General features: G+C 35.6%; 1 protein-coding gene across 4 annotated transcripts in view; it reads left to right on the forward strand.

The window, feature by feature from the left end:
- Positions 1-22,723, forward strand: part of LOC132718079 (uncharacterized) — a 49,628-nt gene that overhangs the window by 11,488 nt on the left and 15,417 nt on the right. For all 4 annotated transcript variants that reach the window (XM_060701709.1, XM_060701708.1, XM_060701707.1 and 1 more), the window contains 11 exons: positions 1,177-1,310; positions 1,882-2,019; positions 4,422-18,246; positions 18,459-18,587; positions 18,787-18,838; positions 19,436-19,512; positions 19,938-20,139; positions 20,950-21,047; positions 21,376-21,526; positions 21,851-21,985; positions 22,495-22,605. In XM_060701709.1, the coding sequence (XP_060557692.1) occupies positions 1,205-1,310; positions 1,882-2,019; positions 4,422-18,246; positions 18,459-18,587; positions 18,787-18,838; positions 19,436-19,512; positions 19,938-20,139; positions 20,950-21,047; positions 21,376-21,526; positions 21,851-21,985; positions 22,495-22,605 (15,024 nt within the window). In that variant the 5' untranslated portion in view covers positions 1,177-1,204. The remainder of the gene's footprint in view (positions 1-1,176; positions 1,311-1,881; positions 2,020-4,421; positions 18,247-18,458; positions 18,588-18,786; positions 18,839-19,435; positions 19,513-19,937; positions 20,140-20,949; positions 21,048-21,375; positions 21,527-21,850; positions 21,986-22,494; positions 22,606-22,723) is intronic.

Raw genomic sequence — 22,723 nt, forward strand, 5'->3', positions numbered from 1 at the left:
AGTTATTTTCAGCATATTTGTATAAATTGAGCCATATTTTACAATATCTTGATGTTGTAAACAACTAATCCTCTCTTCTTTTGTAGGATGTAAGTGATTTAAGATACTGTTACTTTATTTCCAGATTTATCCAGTCTTTTAATGCATGAATTTTGTAACTTCTTATGACTAATATTGCAAATGAATATCAGTTTAATTTTATGAACCTCTTGAATAATGGTTATAAATGCCATGTTATGATGAATAATTTGGTTATAAAATATGTTTTTATACCCAGGCACAACCAAGTTGTAAGGGGGTATACTGGAATCAGCTTGTCTGTTCGGCCGTCAGGCATCCGTCAGTTTTTCCTTGTCTGCCATATACCTTAAGAATCCTTTGACCCAAAGTCTTCATATTTGGCATGGAGGTTAGTCATGACCATTAGATGACCTCTGTAGATTTTGGGGTCACCAAGTCAAAGGTCAAGGTCACGGGGCCTTGATTAAAAAAATTGTCTGTCTGCCCAATTACTTAAGAATCCTTTGATTCACAGTCTTCATATTTGGCATGAAGGGTAGTCATGATTATTAAGAATGCAGTGTATAAATTTTGACATTTTCACAGTAGGTCAAAGGTAAAGGTCATTTTGATCTTTGCCACTACACATAACTTAGCAATGCACTGGCTTACTAACCTCAGATTTGGCTGGGAGGTTGTCCTTGAGCTCTAAATGACCACTGTTGATTCTGACAAAGTGGTATGCAGGGGTATTCAAGCCATGACAGTGGCATTTCTAGTTATGTTTAGCAGGACAGCAGAACATTTTATATAGGTTTTGATTATATGTCTAGCAAGTTATATATCTCTGTAGAGTTGTATTGATTTTTTATCATATAGATTAATGTTAATATATCAGAATTCTATACAAATTTATAAATTGAATGTAGGGTGAAGTTTTAACAAAATGTGTACCAAACTTTAACAGCTTAAGATTTTAAGTTACTTAATGTTAATTTTGACAAAAATATGTTGATATGGGATAGGCCAGTTAAAAATAGAAGTTGGCTTGCCAGTTTATTGTTAAGGTGGTATTTGAAAAGCCCCTTGGATGTGTAATAAAGGTCATGAAGATTGGTGTTACAAGTTTTGTTCTGGACTGTCATATAAGCAATGGTTTGGAACTATGTATTTCAGGTAAGGTTAGAGTATAAAGAGCGTTGTAATGGCGAGCCCGGGTGAGGATGGAGCGATGGAGGTGGATGAACCATGTAGTGAGTTTACCTCAACTGAAGATGTAAAATCTGAAGAAAAACCTGAGTCTAAAGATGGTCAGTCTCAATCCTACATTTATTATAATACTTTCATAAAAAGTGAATCTCCAAGAACTATAACTCATGATTTACATAAGTTTTCAATTATTATTATTTTTCATATTTTTAAATTTTGTCTTGAGAATAACTAAGAATATATTGGAGGTATCAATTTGAAACTGAATAGATCTCATTGGGGAAGAAGAGATGTAACTCACATTTGCGGTTATTGTCCTTTGTAATTTTACATACTATACACCTGAAAAATTTCGGCATATATTGTAATGTATCTGGTCGTCCGTCTGTTTGTTAGCAATTTTGTGTCAGGGTTATTTCTTTTGGACAGATCAAAAGAGATTGAAACTAATTGGCAGAATTGTGAACCATAATAAGAATTATTCAAATTGAAAGGAAACTTGTCATGACTGTTTTTATTTATGAATAAAGAACTAGCAGCTTATAAATTATGATTTCCTTTCCTGGGTGTATCTTTATTTTATATGCTTATAAAATGTGAAGGGAAAAGCTTTAAATGATTTTAACTTGTTATAGTGTTTTTGATGTTTATAAAAGTTGTTTGTTATTACAGAGACATCAGCACAAGCAGCTGCAACTAATGCTGCTATACACTTGATGTTAGGAAGTGCATTTGGTATGAAGGTTCCACCACCTGAGTACTCTGGTATTCCACAAATAACACCAGAAAAATCACCTGAAAGTACTGAGGGTATTTAATATTTCATAGATTTTCTCTTGTTTGGCCAATTAGGTAACCCAGGCGTCGCTTATTTGATCCTTGGCCGTGTCAAATTACTTGGTAACAACTGATCTTGGACTTGAGTCTAGTGGTCATTTTTACAACTTTACAGAAATGTTGCTCAGCTTTTGTAGTAGTGTACCTGGGAGTTTGCTTGCACATTTACTCAGTATTTTTCATTCAGCGTTTTTTACTCGACTTAGTAAAATTTGCAATTTTCAACTTGGGTTGTGCGTAGTCCAAAAAGTATTTGGCCTTGAGTCATGAAACTTTACAGAAATATTTGGCAGCATGTGTATTTGTGCACCTAGGGGTTTGTTGCATATTTTTCAGTCTTTGCAGAGAAATTGCCTTTGACTTAGTAAAAACTGTTCCAAAATGTTGTGTTACATGTACCTCTAAAAAACCTTGATCTAGTCAACAACCTTTACAGGAATATTATTCATCATTTGAAGTTATGCATCTGGGGTTTTGTAAGTTATTGCCCTTGTCATAGTAAAAATTTGCAATTTTCAACTTGTATATTGTGTAGCTCAAAAATAATTTAACCAGTATTCATGAAACTTTACAAGAATATTGGTCAGCATGTGTAGATGTGCAGGGATTTTTGTCAGCATGGTTAGTTCTGCATCTTGGGGTTTTGCTTGTTTATTTTTGTGAAGCCTGCTTGCGGCGAGTTTGATTTAGTTGTCACTTTTGGCTTTAAATTTGGTGTATGTGCATCTGTGCGTCTGTTCTTGCATCCAGATTTGTCCAGTCTATATCTTGCTCATTCTTTAAAAGATTTCAAAATAATTTGGTACAAATGTTCATTATGATAGGGTGTTACACAAAAAGCCAGGTCGGCCGCTGAAAGGTCAAGGTCACACTTTGGGGTCAGCACAAAACCCATGTCTTTACTTCCACTGTACTAAGGGGTCAAAGCCTCAAAGGTCAAGTAACAAAATAAAACATTCAAAAATTCATTTTCGAGTATAACTTCTATACATGGATGGATTTTAATATAACTTAATACAAATGTTCTCCATATTGAGTCAAGTTGTCTCGCGCAAAATGAAGGTTAAGGTCACAAGAGGTCAAATAAAAATATTAATTTTTTTGTTTGCGCTGTATCTTGCTCGTTCGGATTATAAAATACTTTGGTACATGATGGGATGGTGTGTTGCACACAAAACCCAGGTCCACACCTTAAAGGTCAAGGTCACACTTGGAGGTCAGTGCAAAATCCATGTCCAGAGTGCAGCTTCCACATGCATGGAGGGATTTTCATATACAGGAGACAAATTCTCTCCATAGTAAGGCAGTGTCATGCAAAAAATTCAGATGTCTGTGGTTAACATTAAGGTCACACTTAGAGATCAAACACATTCATTTGCGAGTATAACTATTATCTACATAGATGGATTTTAATATAACTTAGCACAAATGTTCTCTGTGTTGAGTTGAGTTGTCTCGCACAAAATGATAGTCAAGGTCAGAAGAGGTCAAAGGTCAGATAACAATATTAAAATTTGTTGGTGCTGTATCTTGCTAATGCTTAGTGGTCAGAGGATTTTTAAATTGTTCAGGCCGATTGTTGCCACTTTTAACTTTTGGCGGTTTGGTGTATGTGCATCCATCAGTTGTCAAGATTTGTCTGGTCTACATCTTGCTCAATCTTTGAAGGAGTACAAAATCTTTGGTTTGATACAAATGTTCACCATGTTTGGGTGGTATGTCACACGCAAAATTCAGGTCCATGGTCAAGGTCTTTCTTCCGGGTCAAAGATCAGTTTACAAATTAAAATATTTATTTGTGAGTATAACTTTTATATACTTGCATGGATTTTAATATAACCGAGTGAGTCGAGTTGTCTTTCGCAAAATTAGTCGAGGTCACAAGAGGTCAAAGTTCAAATGAAAATATAAAATTTTGGTTGTCAACACTGTATCTTGCTTATTCTTTGAAATATTATGCTTAGTTGTCAGAGGATTTTTGTCAAGCCAGCTTGCGCTAAGCTTGATATAGTTGTCATAATGGCTGTTCAGTGTTTGTGTGTGCGTGCGTGCATCCAAACTTGTCCATGCCATAACTTCTTTGTGCATGGAGGAATTTTCAAATAACATGAATTGAGTTTTTTGAGGCACAAATGTTTATCATGAGACTTATTTATGAAAACTTATTTGTAAAGGTAAATTTCTGAAATGTATCAACTTGGAATTCCTGCTCTCTTTATAAATTGGAAAGAACTTTTAAGCAGACTACCCTGAAAGTCTGTCTTTTACTTTGCTTTTATTATAATATAAAAAAGAAAAAAAGAAAAGTGATGTTGGCTGCTCCTCAGACAGCTCTTGTTACTATACTTATTTATTTATTATATTTATTTTGTCAGTTAAACTAGAAGAAGGACAAGGTGATAGCATGATTGAAATTGCTGTTGAAAAGGAACCACCTCTACCCTATGAAACAAAACCTCCAAAAAATAAAAGTAAAAGAAAGAAGAATCGAGCTCAGGGAGATATAAAAGATGATTCAACAATTATGCCTCTTATCTCTGCCCCTCCATCAATTGTTTCCAATCCTCCAAGCAGAATTACTGGACCAATAGAGCTTGATGAGGATGATTTTAATAAGAATGATAGAGAAAAGAATATGGGGAGATATTCTGGTGGCAGGAGTAGGGGTCGCATGGATGACAGAGGACATTCTGAAGATAGAGGACGTTTGGCAGATGATCGCAGAATAGGTGATGATAGAAGAAGGGGAGAAGAAATGGATGACGATGATCATAGTCCTGGTAGAGGACCATGGCGTAGACCAAGACATGGCAAATATAAATATCCTGATGATTTTGATGAGGAGGATTTTGAGGATGATTTTGGTGATCGTGACCGTGATTATGGACGAGATTATGATGATGGATTTGGTCCACCCTATGACAGAGGAAGACCAGGTCCACCTGGGAGAGACTTTGGGCCAGGCCCTAGACCTTATGGACAGAGGCCAAATTTTCCTGGGCCTCCACATGGGCACCATGGTCCACCAGGGCCACCAGGATATGGACCTAGAAATTTTGGACCAGATGGACCATATGGACCAGAAGGTCATGGAAATTATGGACCCCATGGTTATGGGCCTGGGCCAATGATGGGACCCAGGGGTCCACCACCCATGGGTCCTGTAGGACCTCCAATGGGACCTGGGGGTCCTCCGATGGGACCTGGTGGACCACCACTTGGTCCAGGTGGACCACCTATGGGACCTGGAAATTTTCCTCCACATGGATATGGAATGGGACCAGGGCCACCACAGGGACCTGGTTATCAAGGACCACCTGGACCTCCAGGGCCTGGGTTTCCTCCACCACCACAAGGACCATGGCAAGGTGAAGGGTTTCCACCACCACCTCAAACAAATTTTAATATGCCTAATATACCACAGCCTCCGCAGACTTTTTCAGGTGAAGTGTTTCATGGTGAGGGATTCAATCCAGCATTTCAAGGTATTCCTCCACCTGAGGCTGCTGCTGCTAAACCACAAATAGCCCAAGAATCTGCAGAAAAGCTCATTGCCATGGGTATGAATCCAGATTTAGCAAAAATTTTGGATGCTGATAATAAAAGCAGACCTAGGTCTGAATCTAGTGGAGGAACACCAAAAAAGAAATCCAAAAAGAAAAAAAAGAAAGGAGATTCTGAGAGGGTATCAGATGAGCAAAGCTTTGAATTTGATGAAGTACCATTGCCAATGTCAATTCCTTTACCAGATGATGTCCCTCTACCACCTGAACCTAAGAAAAAAAAGAAGAAAAAGCGTGACAAAGATCTTGAAAACGTCATGTTTCCACCACCTCCAGATGCTGTGCAAATAGTTGGACCAGCTCCTAAACCTGCTACTCCACCGATTCCTGTGCTGCAACCTGAACAACCTGTGTCTTCAACAGTTATAGGCTCTGCTGATATGCCACAACTTCCAGCTGAAGCATCATCAGCTTCTTCCCTATTTCAGCAGCAACCTACACAGAGTAATACACAACCACAACATCCACAATTACAGTCATATTCATCAAGCCAAATAAAAGCATTTGAAGATCAGCCCCCATTACCAGTTTCTTCCTCCTTACATCAAATGACAGCAATTTCCCCAGCTGTTTCACAAGGCTTTAGTGGACAACCAATGACAGAGGTAGCTCAGACACTACCTATTTCAACTCATCAGCAGTTGACTGAAGATGGAATTTCAGGGCTTCCAGGAGCGAAGTCTCTTGGACAGTTTGTTCAGGGAACAACTCAAGTAACTGGACAGCAGGCTCAACTGCAACAGGTTTCTCAAGGTCAGGTACTGGGAGTTGCAGCTACAACTCCACAACAGCAGGTTGTCCAGATTACACCACCAACAGGAAACCAACAAATTGTACAAAGTGTTTCTGTTGTGCAAATACCAATTCAGACTGTGACACAACCTTCTCAATCTGCAAGGAGATCCAGGTTTGATCCTAATTGGACACCTCAACCTGTAGCACCACCAGCAGTAGTTTCAATAACTCCTTTAAAGCAAACTAATCAGGTGCCTGTTGTTTCCCAGCAAGAGACGGCTTCTTTAGCGCAGGTTTCTAAGATACAGCAGCAGCAAGTCACAGTTCTAACACAAGCTGTTCAGAATACAGCAGTTATTCAGCAACAAGAAGTTCCAGTTTCGAACATTTTGCAGGCACCATCTGATCAACAAGTCCAGCACTTGAGCAGCACCATACCACCAAACACTATGAAGTCAGAAGAAGATGTACCTTATATTGAAGACAATCAACCTATGCCAACTAAAGATGATGCTGGAAAAGATGAATCAGCGGCAATGGAAACAGATGAATCCGAAACGTTAATTGAATCAGAGTTGAAATTTTCTGAGGACCAAGTTACTGATGGTGAAGGATATCTGTACTATGAGAATAAGTCATCAGTTAAGGAGGAAAGTGCTTTGGAATCACAAACTCCAAAAGAACCTGTGACAGCTTCCCAATTGCTGGAAAAATTTAAGCAAAAGCGACAGCTAAAAAAGACAGATAGCAAAACTGAATTCACAAAATTTCCAGTTGTTTTGCCAACTCCACTTTCACAGCAAACATCTGTGAAAGATGAAGCGAAAGCCCAAGACAAAGGCCAGGGTAAATTCACATTTGCTATCAGGAAGCTTAAACAATTAGAAGCAGAAAAGGAGGAGGAAGAGAAACAAGTCTTAACAGCCTTATCAACCGAAGAGGAGCAAAAGAAAGAATTGTCATACAGAGAGATACAAAAAGAAAGTAGTTCAGAAAAGAGGGAAAAACATTCAAAAGAGAAAGACTTGGAGGGAAAATCAAAATCACTTTTTAAAGAGAGAAGAAAGAAATCAAAATCTGTATCTCCAGATCAAAGATCTCTATCAAGATCAGATTCAAGAGAAAGAAAGAAGTATAAGAAACAAAGAAGCATTTCCCATGAAAGGAGCAAATCAAGAGAAAGGAAAAAATCAACCGAGAGAAGCAGATCTAGAGGAAGAAGGAGTAAGTCAAGAGAGAGGAGCATTTCAAAAGACCAATCTAAAAGGAGAGATAGGTCACTCTCTCCATGGAGAAAAGATAGAGAATTTTTTAAACGCTATGGGCGTTTTCCTAGACCTGGAGAAGCAGATAGTATAAAACATGAAAGCAACACATCAAGAGAAAGAGGAAGATTCAATGATAGAAGTAACGAAAGAGTTAGACCTGGTAGAAACCAGGGTTCTAGAAGAAGCCGAGAACGCAGTATAGAAAAGAGCTGGGAGTATAAGTCTAGAGAAAGGGAAAGGGAAAGTAGGGATAGAAAGTCAAGGGAAAGAGATGCTAAAGATGAGGTTTATAGAGAAAGAGATAGTAAAGATAGGAGGTCAAGAGAAAAGAGCAGAGAAAGAATATCTAAAGAAAGGGGCAGTACTGAAAGAGACAGAAGAGGTGGTGCAAAAAAAGATAGAAAACATATAAGAGACAGTGAAGATAAAGAAGTTAAACAAAGCAGAGACAGAAAAAGTAAAGAGAAAGATCGAAAGAAGAAGAAGCAGAAACATAGAAAAGATGAGAGTAGTTCTAGAAGTGACTCAAGCAGCAGTAATAGTGATTCAGAAGAGGAAAAAAGGAAATCTAGGAAGAAAAAAAAGGAACGGAATTCAAGAAGTTCAAGTGAAGGATTTCAGAGAAAAGAAAAAGACAGAAATTTATCAGTTGATAAAAAGAAAAGTAGAAGCAGAGATAAAAGCTTTACTTTAGATATTGAAAAAGAATCAGTAGTTGTTAAGACAGAGCCAACAGAGGAAATGGAAACTGATGTTAAAGACAATTTATTCATAGAAACTGCAGACAAGAAAGGAAGGGGTATATTTGAAGATTATGACAGAGATAAGCAGAGATTTTCTGAGATTTCAGGAGACAATGATAATAATGTAGAAATGGAAACAAGTGATTATCTGACAAAAGAAAAAAGAAGTGAGAAACAAAAAATCAGTCATTCTTCATCTTCAGAAGATGAAAAATTAATGTCTAAAAATTCTTGGCAGAAAAGAGCTTTGACACCAGAAGAAAAAGACAAATTAAGTCGGCGGTATAGTGAAGACAAGGAAATATCGAGGCAGTATGAGAAAGAGAAATACAAGGATAAAGATAGGGGAAAAGAAAGGATCACAGATGATTCAGATGGAAGATTGAAATCCTATAAAGATGACAGAAGAGCTGTAAGAGATGATACAAGTGATTTTTCTAGAAATGAAAGAAGCAGACATAGAGATGAAGAAGACAGGTCAAGTTATAAAAGGGGTAGAAATGCTCGAGAAGACAGGTATAGAGAAACAAAAGAAGAAAAATACAAGAGAGATTATGAACAGGATAAGGACAAAGAAGGTAAAAGGTATGATAGAAGAGATGAAGGCGATTTTGAAAAGGAACGTGAGGGGAGAAGAAAGTATAAGGATTATGACAGTGATAGTGGAGACAATTACAAAAGCAGTAGAAAAGATGACAGTAGACAAAAAAGACATGAAGATAGGCCAAGTCGAGCTGAACTTGTTGAGCATTCAGTTGCTAAATCAAAATGGGACAGTGGAAGTGAAAGTGGTGATGATTATGAAAAGACTCACAATGAAGAATTGCTGCCTGCTAGAAGTAGCTCAGGTACACGCTCAAGAAAAGAGGATGCTTCATCAAAAAATTTATCCGGAACTGTGAAGTTAGAAATAGATATAAGTAAGATCAATCAATTGAAATTGCTGAATAAGATGATGAAAGCTAAACAACAAAGGGAATCAGTAAGTGATCAAAGTAGTGATAGTAGTGATGAAAATGATTCCAAGTCTAAGAGAAAACAGAAAAAAGACAAATCATCTAAAAAGAAAACTAAGAAAGAAAGGAGACATGCAGATTCTGAAAGTGAGAATGATGATTCACCAATAAAGCAAAAGAAGAAAAAGAAATCCAAGAAAAAGAAAAAAAATGATGACTATGATAGTGATGAGGATGGTAGTCAGAAAAAAGATAAAAGGAAACACTCTGGCAAACATGCTAGTTCAGATTCTGATTCCAGTGACGATGAAACAAAGTTAAGGAAGAGATACAAGGAATCAAAAAAATTAAAGAAATATGAATCTGAAAGTGATGAGTCTCTAACAAGATCAAAGAAATCAAAAGATAAATTGAAAAAAGTCAAGGAAAAACGATATGAAAGTTCAGATGACTATGAATATAAAAAGAAAGGCAGCGATAAGAGAACCAAAAAGTCACAATATCAAAGTGACAGTGAAGAAGAAAAAATAGCAAGAAGAATTAAAGATAAACCGAAGGAATATAAAGAAACCGAAAAGAAAACTAGAGATAAATATACTAAGCAAGACATTTTTCAGCAAAGTGAAGATGAAACTAGATACCATAAGGAAAGAGAAAAACAAAAAAGACGACCGTCTAGAGAAAGTGAAAGTATGGATGATGATAAAGATTATTCTAGACAAAGATACAGGTCTAAAGAGAAGCAAAAGAAAGAAATTAAAGGAAACAAAAAATCAAAAAAAGGCAAACGACATTCAGAAGAAAGTGAATTGAGCGATGATGATGTTCAGAGAAGAAAAAGAAACAGGAAACCCAAAGCAATAGAACAAAATGATAGTGAATCTAATGAAGATAACAGTAGAAAGAAAAGAAAAGATAGAAGTGATTCAGATGATGATTACAGGAGAAAGAAAGGAAAAAGCAAAGAAAGACAAAAATACAACAGTGATGACAGTGATGATAAATTAACTGAGGTCACGAAAGGAATTAAGAAGTACAAGGAACATCATATTGATAAGGATTCTGATGTGAGGAAAAAGAAACGTAGCACAAGTAATGAAAAGGAAGAAAAGGGATACTCTGGTAGGAAACAACAGAGAAGTGATCCAGAAAGTGATACTAATATTAAAGGTTCAGTTAGTTCGTCTAAAGAAAGAAAATTGTTTTTAAAGGAAAAAATTCTTGTAGAAGAGAAGCGTAGTTTGAGTAAAGAGAAAAGGAATTTGAATGATTTTGACACAGGAAAGCTGAGAAAAAGAAGTAGGAGCCCTGACTCACAAAGCAAAAGTAGGAGTAGATCCCGAAGTAAAGTTTTTAAATTAGAAAAGAAGAGGGAAAGGAATCCTAGTGATAGTGATTCAGGGGAAGATCAAAGTCCCAGACATAGAGATGACTCTTCAAGTGATGAAAAACGATCAAGGCGGAAATACGAAGAGAGACAAAGAAGCAGAGATAGAGAGAGTAGAAAAAGAAGTGAGAAAAAAAGTGTATCACCAAGAACTGATGATAGATATGCAAGAGAAAGTCGAAGCTCAAATTGGCAAGAAAAAGAAGTAAATGTGAAGGATAGAAGGAACAAAGATAGGGATGAAAGCTATGATGAAGATTATAGGTCAAGAAAGAAAAGAGAAGTAGATAAGGAAAAACGCAGGTACAGTTCAAGTAAAAGTGGTGACTCTTCCAGTTCTAGCTCTAGTTCTGAAAGTGACATTGAAAAGAGGAGAAAACATTCAAAACAGACCGGTCAAAAAAACGTGAAAGCTGGGACAGGTTCCAAAATGGGGCCTGTCCCAGGTACTCCCCAGACAGTAGAAAATACAGACATTGAAGAGGCAAATATTTCAAACAATAATTTGAATGAAGAAGGAAAGATTGATAAAGAAGAATTTGAAACTATTTCTGATGCAAATGTATGTGCATCATCTCGAGGGAAATTAAATTCTGAAATACCTTCAGTACCAAGTGATAATAGTGAAAGTGAGACTGATATATTTAGTAAAGATGAAAAGTTATCCAAAAAGCATTCAAAGAAAAAGGATAAGAAGGAAAAAGAAAAGAAAAAACACAAGAAAAAGAAGAAAAAAAAGAAGAAAAAATCTGGGAACAATGCAGATAAAACTGACAAACTGAATTCTAGTACAGACAGTTTTCGTTCCGTAAATAAAGAAGATAAGGATTCTGCAGTATTTAAAGATAGTGAAAAGCCTCCTGAAGAGAAGGAGAAGTCAGACTTTGGACAGGAATCAAGAAAATCAAACCTTAATCAATCCAGACATAAAAGTCTGCTTGTAGACTATGCATCAGATATTGACTCATCCTCACCTAAAGAAGTGAGTAAAGAAAAAGTAAACAAAAATATACCTGAATTGTTAGACAACCATAAAGAAGAGCCAATGGAAACTGATCAGTGTCGAAATCCAGGAGAAACAATGGCACAGTCACAAAAAGCAAAAGCAAGAATCAGTTTTAGGCTTAGTGGTGATACTGATACAAGCACAAACTTGAACATGTCAGAAGATGAAGTAAAAACTGATATTGAGAAGAAAAATGTATCCGAAGATAATGGAAATAGTGCAGAACAAAAAAAGCAAGAAACTTGTAAGGCTGACTTATATGACCCTTTTGAACATTTGAATAACAGTTCTGAATCAGATTCTGAAGAACATAATAACAAATCTGATTTGTTTGAAAATGTTGCTAGATCAAAATCAGAAAAACCTTTAGTTGTCTCTTCTCAGTCATCCATGTTTTCATCTAAAACTCTACCAGATATAGGAATTAATACATCTGTGTCAAATTTAAATGTTCAGCCTGTTGTTTATCCATTTCAAGCACTACATTCAGTAATTGCTCCAGTGCCTGCACCAGTTGGGGTACCTGCTCCCTCCAACCACCAACAGTCCATAATTCAGAATGTTGTTAATCCACCATCAACTATTGCACAACAAGTTTTACCTTCATCACATGCATTGAATATTCCACCACCTACAGTTACTATACCAAACCTCGGAGTAATTCAAAGAAGTATTGACTCCAGTACTAAAGAACAGACAAATACTTCAAGTGTTACATCTGATAAGCTTGACTTAAAATATTCAGGATCTGATGCAAAGATTGTACCTAAATTGAAGCAAGTTCAAATAAAGACATTTATTCCAAATGAAAAAGATAAACTTAAAACAAAAATTAAATCAAGATGGGATACTGATGATCAGAAAAAAGCAGAGCAGGAAAATAATCCTGATAATGATGATTTATACGATCCATTTTCTGTAGATTCAGACTCAACACCATTATCAAGTCCTAAAGTTGAGAAGCATAGAGACATTGAAAGAGAAACAACTTCTGTGAAAGGAAAAGATGCAGATTTAGATAGTACTGACCTTGTTATAGAGAAAATTCCAATACCAGATGAGATTGGTGAATCAGTTAATCAGCAAGCATTTTCGTTTGTTCCAAACGTAGCTGCTGTAAGTAATCTCCATAGTTCTTCTCAAAGGACAGAAGGGCAGAAGATAACGATGAAATTTACCACTGGTAGGAAAATTATTGGAAAGTCTGCAATAATGGTGGAAGATGTAGAAGAAACAGATGAACTATCTCAAATGCCTAAACTAAAACTCAGTACTCATGCTGAGGAGATAACAGTTTCTGAAAATCAACCAGCAAAGAAAAGTTTTTACGAAACAAAAAAGGCTTTGAAGAAATCCATACAAGCTGCAGAAGTTATAGAGAAACAGTTAGAGAAGACTGATACAGATATTGAAATGAATAAAGATGAAGAGTGTGAAGATAAAAAAATTATACATCCAATAAAACATATGTCGAAAGTGAGAAGCAATAGTATGTCAAAGGAAAAAAGTAAGAGCCGTTCAAGGGAAAGGCACAGGAGTTTGTCTAAAGAAAGGGATAAATCAAAAACTAGAGAAGCAAATGTAGGTTATAATTACAAAAGAAGTGTATCAAAAGAAAGAGGAAGAAGTGGTTCAAGAGACATAAAGGGAAAAGCTCACCATAATAGAAGTGTTTCAAAAGACCGTGAAAGAAGTTTATCTCATGAACGCTTTCAAAGTACATACAGAGAAAAAACGAGGGACAGAAGAAGAAGAAGTTATTCTAGAGATAAACAGAAAGGGAAAAGATCATCTCGGGATAGAAGTTTGTCCAGGGAACACAAGTGCAGGAGTGAAACAAGGGAGAGAAGAACTAGAAGAAGCTCTTCACATGGGAGAACAAGGCACAGGAGTAATTCTAGAGAAAGAAGGAAAGCGAAAAGTAAAACTCCAGATAAACATTCTAATAGAAATAGGAGATCCCTCGATGATAGACATGAAAGAAATGCTTCTTCAAAAAATAGAAGAAAGAAAGTAAGTAAATCTAGAAGTAAGTCTTCAAGCACTGATAGAGACAAGAAACGCCCAAGAAAGAGAACAAAACAAAGAAAAGGAAGCTCTTCTGGAAATGAATCTAGTGACAGTTCTGATGTTGAGTCTAGTTCAAGTGCATCTGATGATGAAGACAGTGTTGTAAGGATGAAAAGGCATAATGACAGAACATCTTTGGATGAGATTTCAGTAGTGGAAAAAGGAAATAAAAAGAAATCAGAAAATTTTAATTTTGAAAAAGTTGCATTAATAAGGTCAGATTCTGTAGATGGTTCAGAGCAAAAGAATTTACTTAAAAAATCTGATATTGACATTAACAAGTCATTAGCTGAAGTAGGACTTCTAGAATCAGAATCATCAGAAAAAATTACCAGAATATCTCCCCATCGGGATGAGAAAAATGATTTTATCGATGTTGATGCTGAAATTAGTTTTAAACTTTCAACCAGTATATCAACTGTAAAGTCAAATCTGGATTCACCTGCTGAACAAGAAGCAAAATTAACTTCTCCCACAGCTGAACAGTCTGAAAGGTCAAATTTGTTTGAACAATTTTCTCCAGTGAAGATTCATGGACAATTAACCAATGTCAAAGCTTCTGATGATTTTAAAGATAATGATAAAGGTATATGTGATGACTTAGAAGGTTCTTGGGGACAAACACCAACAGGATTATTTAAATATTCCCCAAAGAAAAAAGATTTAAAAGAGGAAGAAACGGTGTCTGTTGAAAAGTTATATGATTTGTCTAAAACAAATGTAAGAAGTGAGTCATCGTCATTTTTTAAAGAAAAAGAACAGTTGCTCAAATATAATAGTGATGAGGATGAAAATGAAAATGTCCAATCGGGTAGGGAGGAAGCTCAACAAGAACCAGAACCCATTAATGTAGAGACTAAGAGATTGACTAGAAAACAAGCTGCTGCTCAGAATGTCTCTTTGCCACCAGTAATGAGCAGAGATATGCCCAGCAGAGGGAGAAAAGAACGAAAACTTTCTTTGGATGATAAGCTGGGCTCTGAATCACCTGTTCTAAATGAATCAGAAAAAAACTTAAACAGTTTTGATCAAATTAAAACTATCAATCCAAAAAAGGGACGCATCAGCCAAAATGATAAAAAACAAGATTCGGTTCAGGATGTACCAACCAAACATATTCTTACAGAAGAGATTTTAGGTCAAAAACAAAAGTCAAAGACTTCAACATTGTCCACTGAAGTTGAAACTCCACTTGTGCCTGTGCCTCAATATCAAACAGAGATAGTTGGTGACAGAATTGAGGACATACCAATTCCAACTTCAAGCATTGATGAAAATGAGAATACGGTTGGATCAAAAACGAGCAAATCTAGTGGTAAGCTCGGGGAAACTAGTAAAGAAACAATTGAGACAGTGGACATGGAACTAGATGAACCTGAAGAGACACCCCAAAAGATAGAAATTGTTCAGATGCCTACAGACAAAGATTTGAAACATGATATTAAAGTTCTTGTGTTAACGGATAAGAAACCATCTGAAGAGTTACGTAAAGAAGAGGCAAAAAGATTACTCCAAGAAACATTCCTGAAAGATTCTGTTAAGGGTTTTTCGCTTAAGTTACAACCAAATGTATTGAAAAAACCTAAGAAAAAGTTGACAAGTCAGATGTTGGAAGATGTTTTTGACACTGAAAGCTCACTTTCTGTTAAACCAAAAATGAGTTTTAAATTGTCTGATGACCCAATTAAACCTCTTTCATTTGGACCTCCTGAATTTCATATTTTACCTAAACCACCTATACTTACAACAGCTGTTGCATCATTCAAGCCCTTGTCTGAAGAAAGAAATTCATCATCCAACAGCCAACATTCTGAAAATGTCATTGAGGTAATAGGCCCAACAAATTTAAGTGCAAGTTCAAGTCAAAGTGACAACAAGTCAGATGATAAAAAGAAAGAAGAAGTTTCTTCAGACGAAAATGTATATATTTCACAGCATTCAGCACCTAGCACTTCAAATGTGCAAATTATTTCTGAATCTGCAGAAGCTGGGGAAGCCTTACAAGCTCCTCATTCTGAAGAAGTAAGAAAAGCTGAAAATATTTTAAAAACTTCTCAAATCAGTCCAGAACAGATTGGAAAAGCAATCCAGGTTATAGGGCAAGAAAACTTACGAAGACTTGAAGTGTTACAAAGAAGTGCAAAATTACTTCAAGGTAAAAAGATTGAGGTTGTTGGTCAGAGAGTGGATACAACAAAAGTAACAGCTTCAACTCATGTATCTGGAAGTGTTTTGATACATTCAGGATCTCATGAAAATCCTAGTTTTGAGAGGAGTTATGATGAGGCAGATCTTGGACAGCTTGAACAAGAAAAGCAAGAACTATTAAAGAAGCTTCATACTCAGGACACAAATCCTGGTTTGGATCTTAGCAGTTCCTTCAGTGAAAGTCCAGTATTTCATGGACAGATAGCTAATAGTCAAAGTTCTGATGGTCAAGAAACAGAAAGCAGTATAGCAAATTTACAAAGGGATTTTGAAAGAAGTGCTGACAAAAAGTACAGAAGAGATGATGATTTTGAAGACAGAAGGGACAATAAAGGTCACAGAGATAGGAGGAAAAGTCGTGATAGTAGGAGTAGAGAAAGAAGCAGGGATCGAGACACTTACAGGGGAAGAGATAGAGGAAGAAGTAGAGATAGGAGCCGGGAACGTGATAGAAGTAGAGAGAGGAGGCGTAAAAAGAGATTCAGAGAAGAGGATAGGCATAGACCTAGGAGAAGATCACGAAGTTGGTCAAAAGATAGAAGAAGTCGCAGTAGGGACAGAAGAAGTAGGAGTCGAGACAGAAGAAGTAGAAGCCGTGATAGGCGTAGTAGGAGTAGAGGAAGGGACAGAAGGAGCAGATCAAGAGATCGTAGAAGTAGAAGTAGAGATAGAAGAAGTAGATCTAAAGATCGCCGTAAAAGCAGAAGAAGCAGATCTCGGAGTAGAAACAGAAGAAGTAGGAGTCACAGTAGAGATAGGGACAAGAGAAGGGACAAACCTAAAAGTGAAAAACCAAAAAAGGAGTCTGCTCTAGAAAAATTTGAAAAGGAACTTGCAGAAAAAAAGAAAGTCTTGTTACAACCTGTAGGGTCCTCCCCTGTTTTGAGTTCTGTGTCACATCCAATAGCAACTCCGGCTTCTCAACAACATCATTCATTACCAGATGCAAGTAATCAATTCATGGAAACCCATGGTCAGTATGTACAAGCAGATCTTAGCTCTGCTCCTCATTTTTTGCCACAGCCATTTCCAGTTCACCAACAGAATATGCCTATGTTTCCATCAATGCCAGAGCAGCCATATTCAGGGTTTCCGGCAGACCCAAACATATTCCAGCCCCAACTCATGGGTCCACAACAACAACCAACAATGGGACCCCATTTTTATCCTGAAGGTATTCCTCCACACATGATGCAAGCACCAATGCCTCCTGGACCACCACAACCATTTCCTTTAGGTCCTGGATTTGGTCCAGGAATATTTCCACCAGGACCTCATCAAATAGATCCAAACATGATGCCAATTCATCATTCAATGTCTTTAGATCATGGCCAGGCTCAAATGGGTCAAAATTCTCAAATGGAAGGCAGTTCAGGTCCACCTCATCATCTTGTTGGACCTCCTTTAGGACAGTGTGAAGATGGAATGCACCAAAAGTCTTTTGGATTTCAACCATCTGGGTATCATCAATCAGGACAGGATTCTAGACCTTCATTTGAACATCAGAGACATCTAGAAGTAAAACCTACAGAACCTGAAGAAGAGTATAATCGTACCCCAATACCAGATTTTAATGAAGATGATGAAGAGCAACTTGAATTTAAGCATGGATTTGGGGGACCTGGCATACCAGGACATCCAAATTTGAGACAAGTGTCTAAAAATGAGGACAATGAAAATGCATCAAAAGAGAATAAAAGGAGGAAAAAACGAGTAAGTAGGTTTGAACCAAGGCAAGAGGATCTTGTAACTATTGAACCTGAGAAGGAAGCTGAACTTGATATTAAGAAACCTGAGTTTGAAGAAAAACTGGAAGAGACGAAGAAATTTGATGAAGTATCCATTGCAGAGAAAAGTTTAGAGGTTGAAGATCATACTGGTTTTGGAAAATGGGAGCCTGTCATTCCTGTTAAAAGTGCCACAATTAGTAAATTTGAAGATGGTTCAGAACTTTCTGAAGGGCAGAATGTAGAATCAGAAAAACATAAAGCAGAATTTGTTTGTAAGCCTGATGAAGGGGCATATGATGAAGGCACTCCACAAAGTCAGTCAGAGGACATGTCAGATTCGGATGTTGGTGTAGGTAAACCAATCAAGGTGAAGTCTCGGTGGCGCAGGGCAAGTGAAGCTGAAACGCCACCTCCACCACCACCTCCTAGTAAAAAATTTGGAAATGAGCTGGTAAAAGCTGAAAAGGCAGAGGATGATGAGGCTATTCCAATTGATTTTGAACTGATTGATGAAAACATATACTTAGCTGAAAGGTGAGTTTATTATAAAACATTAGTTATTTTCATGCCTGGCTGAAAAGTTAGAATTTGTTTTTCATATTTAAGATATCTGTTTTTGTAAGATGTCTGATGACATTCTATATTTATATGTTTTTCAATTAAGAGAAATAAAATGAAAATATTATAAAAATGGCAAGTTTCCTTCTGCTTTTATTTTGGCAATAAATTATTTTGTGTACATTTAGGAAAAGATCTAAACAGATGCGTGAGGTAAGGAGGATGGTGTGTGACTGTACAACATGTAAAGAAGATCGAGAGATGGGATACGATGCCTGTGGTGAAGATTGTCTCAACAGAATGCTCTTCATTGAGTGGTAATTACTATCATCATCGATTTTGACTTCCAATTTCACATCATTAAATTTAAGTGAAATGTAACTGTTGTAAATGAATAACATTTTGTATCACCTATACTAATGTTTTCCTTGAAGTTTGTTTTCTTTGTTAGACCAGCTTTTTCAACTTATGCAAATTGTAAGTTATATTGAATATATTTATATGTATATATTTCAGTGGTTCAAAATGCCCTTGTGGGGAGTACTGTACAAATAAAAGATTCCAGAAAGTAAGACTTTATTTTGTATAATTAAGTTGACTTGTATTGTAGACTTCAATAAAATTGGTTAAACAAAACCCTAGTATAGATTTCATGTGTGTTAACTCTTCCGAATATGGAAACAGCATAAATTTAACGTTTTTTAATTTTATAAAAAATATTTCATAGAGATAGCTTTATACCCTTTAAGTTGGCAGATTAACTGATGATAAATTTGGTATTTAGGAGATGAAAAAAAACCCCAACAAGTTTCTGCTTAAACTTCGGGTGAAAAACTCTCAAAGGTCCATCATTGTGGCATCTTGAATACTTGATCTGTAAACAATATTATTTGGCTGTTATTTTTATTATACATTGTTTTATCTCTGCCTTTGAATTGTTTTAACAATCTGTATTTCAAGTTGTCTTCTCATTGATAAATCATAAGTACAAAATCATGTTAAAATTTTGATTTTAGAAGTTAATGCAGTTAATTCTAATGTTGTATCTAACAGCTATATTAGTTAAATAGAATTTTAATGTAACTTTGTGATTTAGGTAATCAAATTATAGCATTGTTTGATAATGTAGATGGTATTTACATTGTAAGGAAATATTTATTTACAGAGACAAAATGCGACTGTTACACCATTCAGAACTGACTGGAAAGGATATGGTTTGAAAGCTCTGGAAGACCTAGAACCGTAAGTTCTTATTTACACTATAGAGTGAACTGCATTAATTTTTATTTGTGTTGTTGAGTTTATACTAGATTTTGACAAGCAGTATATATGAACACATATTATTCGAACTTAGAGGTTTTCCAATTAATAAATAGTTAGTTAGATTTTTATAACAAAAAATTATTGTAGGATAAACAACTATATATTTCGAGTGGTGTGGTACTGTAGCTGTTATTGTATCAGCCTCTCATACAAGACAGCATGGGTATAATCCTTACTGTTATCAATCATGATCATGTTCCCTTATATAACAGTTCTGTTCTAGAATGTGGATTCAATAGTGATTCAGTTTAGTTACATCAGAATCAAGCTAAAATCACAAGCACTGAAGTTGATATATAGATTTTTGTTTAAAAACAGCTACATACATATATATATTACATCAGGGGTGAGTTTGTAATGGAATATGTTGGAGAGGTACTAGATTATCAGCTGTTTAAGAAACGATCCAAACAATACTCTAAAGCAGGCCAGCAACATTTCTACTTCATGGCCATCAATCCAGAGGAGATTGTTGATGCTACAGTAAAAGGGAACATTTCTAGGTTTATAAATCACAGTTGTGATCCCAACTGTGAAACACAGAAGGTATGTTGGTTTGTTTTTCCATTTGTGAAGATGTTTATAATGTTGCTACACAAATCCTTCTAAATCTGAAAGTAATAAGCCTTTGCTATTAGTATAGAACCAGGTCATTCTGTACATCCTTGCAGTCTTACCAGGCTCTTTATTGTTAGCTGACTCACTCATGTAAATTTTTAGTCTGATATCTCAGGCCTTTTAACTCCTACGATTCTCTGAAAATATGGCTGAAATATACACTAGGAATCACTAAATTCTGTGACAAAAAATGGCTGTTTTTAGTGTCTTCGCTGAATAATATGCTTTCTTCACATATGTGTACTTGCTGCTAGTTATTTAAACATTTATATTTAGTAGACCTTACTTTTAAATATAATTTTAAAAGCATGTAGATACTTTTAATTATAATTTTAAAAGCATCTAGATAAGCATTTTATTTGTGTTCAGAAAACTGGTACTTAGATGTTATCTATGGGACAATTCTTCATATTTTTCTTTGTTTTGATGAGTGGAAAAAAGTCAACCGATGGTTAAGAATGTTCTATATCCTAAAAGTAATCAAGCTTATTACTTCATCTACGTATTGTAAACTATGGTTCAGTTTACAGCCTTCTGTAAAGGCTGCCACTTCATCAAAAAGTTTGTTAACTGCGAGTCATAATTAAATAATCTAATTATGATTTGTCATATAAACCTGTGGAAAAATACGGTTGCAAAATATGATTGCATATTAACAATGAACGAAGAATATGTCTATCCTAAGTCAGAATAGATGTAACAGAAAGATATTCTATAACTTTGTTTTAATGATTACAGTGGACAGTGAATGGAACACTTAGGGTTGGGTTTTTTGTGAGAAAACCTATAAAGAAAGGTGAAGAGATCACATTTGATTACAAATATGAAGTTTATGGGTAAGTTTTGTATTGTTGATGCATGTCATAATTATTGAAAGTTATCTTTTTAACATAACACATAAAAGATGGTTAAGTAACAAATTTATCACATTTAACTGTGGCTATTTTCTCGGATTGATGAAAATGGATATATTAGTATATAGTATATATAGTATTGGTTTCATTTAGATATGAAATTCGGCTAAGAATGTTGAAAAACTCCACAAATCACTAAACAAATGTATTATGCGGCAAATTTTTATTCTTTTTTTCTTTTCATATTTTTGGGGGGCTATTGAGAAAGTCTATTTCTATTATAAAGTATAAAGATAATGTGATATTTCAGTAAAGAAGCACAGAAATGTTTCTGTGGTACAGACATATGTAGAGGTTGGCTGGGCGGAGATAAAAGAATGGAACTACGATCTACACGAAGATCTATCTCCGTAGATGAGTCAGAGAAGAAAAAGAAAGAACTTTTTGATGATAGTGATAAGGTATAATATAACTGAACATGTTTGTTTCTTCTTGTTTTTCATGATGCTTTGTCTGGTGTCTGTCTTTGGTCAACATGTTAGCCATCACAACTTCATTATATAACCTCGAGAGACTTTTTGTGATCAATAGTTAACTTCAATGGTGTCACTTGATTTATTAACAATTCTTTATTAAATACTTTTCATGCAGAGCATAGAAGAATCTTTCTAATAAAATTTATAATCATATCAAACAGTATGAAAAATATTAATTGATTTGGGTCCCAAGTTCTGAGGAATGCCATTCATTTGTGTGACATGTGATATGATGATAAATAATTGCAGCTGGAAGAAGAGATAGAGAGAATGTCTGAGCTTCACCAGGGTTTGAGAAACAAGGATGATGTATTAAATATGTGCCGTCTGATGGTGAGAGCAGAAGATCCCGAACATAGACTACAAATTCTCCGTGTACTAGAGGTATCACCATCATTCTCTTAAATCATTTAGTTTAGTTATTCTAGGTAGTTAAAACAGCATTGTTAGTATTAATATATGTCAATATTGTCTGCAGAAAAGTATCAAATTTTATATCAGAATATAAAATGGCTCACACTAATTGTAAATAGTGTCTTTTTACTGGCCCTTAAGGCAGATTGGTTACGGTTATGACTTTGAAGCACTTGCTTCTGACAGATGTGCACAGGAATCTTGTTTGAATGTTGAATTATATTATGAGGAAAGTTGCACAACTGCCATATGGAAGGTTTGTTGTTTTACCCAAGTGTTCATCAATGGATTATGCTGGAAGTTACATACAGATGGGGGACTTGAGGTTTTCCTCCACAAGTAGTTAGAAAGTAGCTATATGATCTTAACATTGATGTTGTAATTTTGATTCAAACAGAGTGAAAAAAATATGTTTGATGTTTTTTACTCAAAGTTGTTAAATGTAGAAAGTTTTATGAAGTGTACTTTGTATGTTACAGAACACTGAACAACAGGGTTGTCTTCGACTGTTCTTAGATTATCATGGTTTACCTTTAGTGTGGTGCTGGATGGCTGATGCTAAACTACAAGTCTCAGATCTTAAACATATAGTAAGTATCAAATATTACATAGAATGTGTTTTTCTTATTTATTGTAAGTGATGCTCACATTTTCTTATTGTTCATACCTTCAGCACAGTAGAAGAATTAACATGACAACATGGAACTT

The sequence above is a fragment of the Ruditapes philippinarum genome, unplaced genomic scaffold (genome assembly GCF_026571515.1).
Source record: "Ruditapes philippinarum isolate M1 unplaced genomic scaffold, ASM2657151v2 ctg1164_1_1_1_1, whole genome shotgun sequence".
Lineage (NCBI taxonomy): Eukaryota > Metazoa > Mollusca > Bivalvia > Venerida > Veneridae > Ruditapes > Ruditapes philippinarum.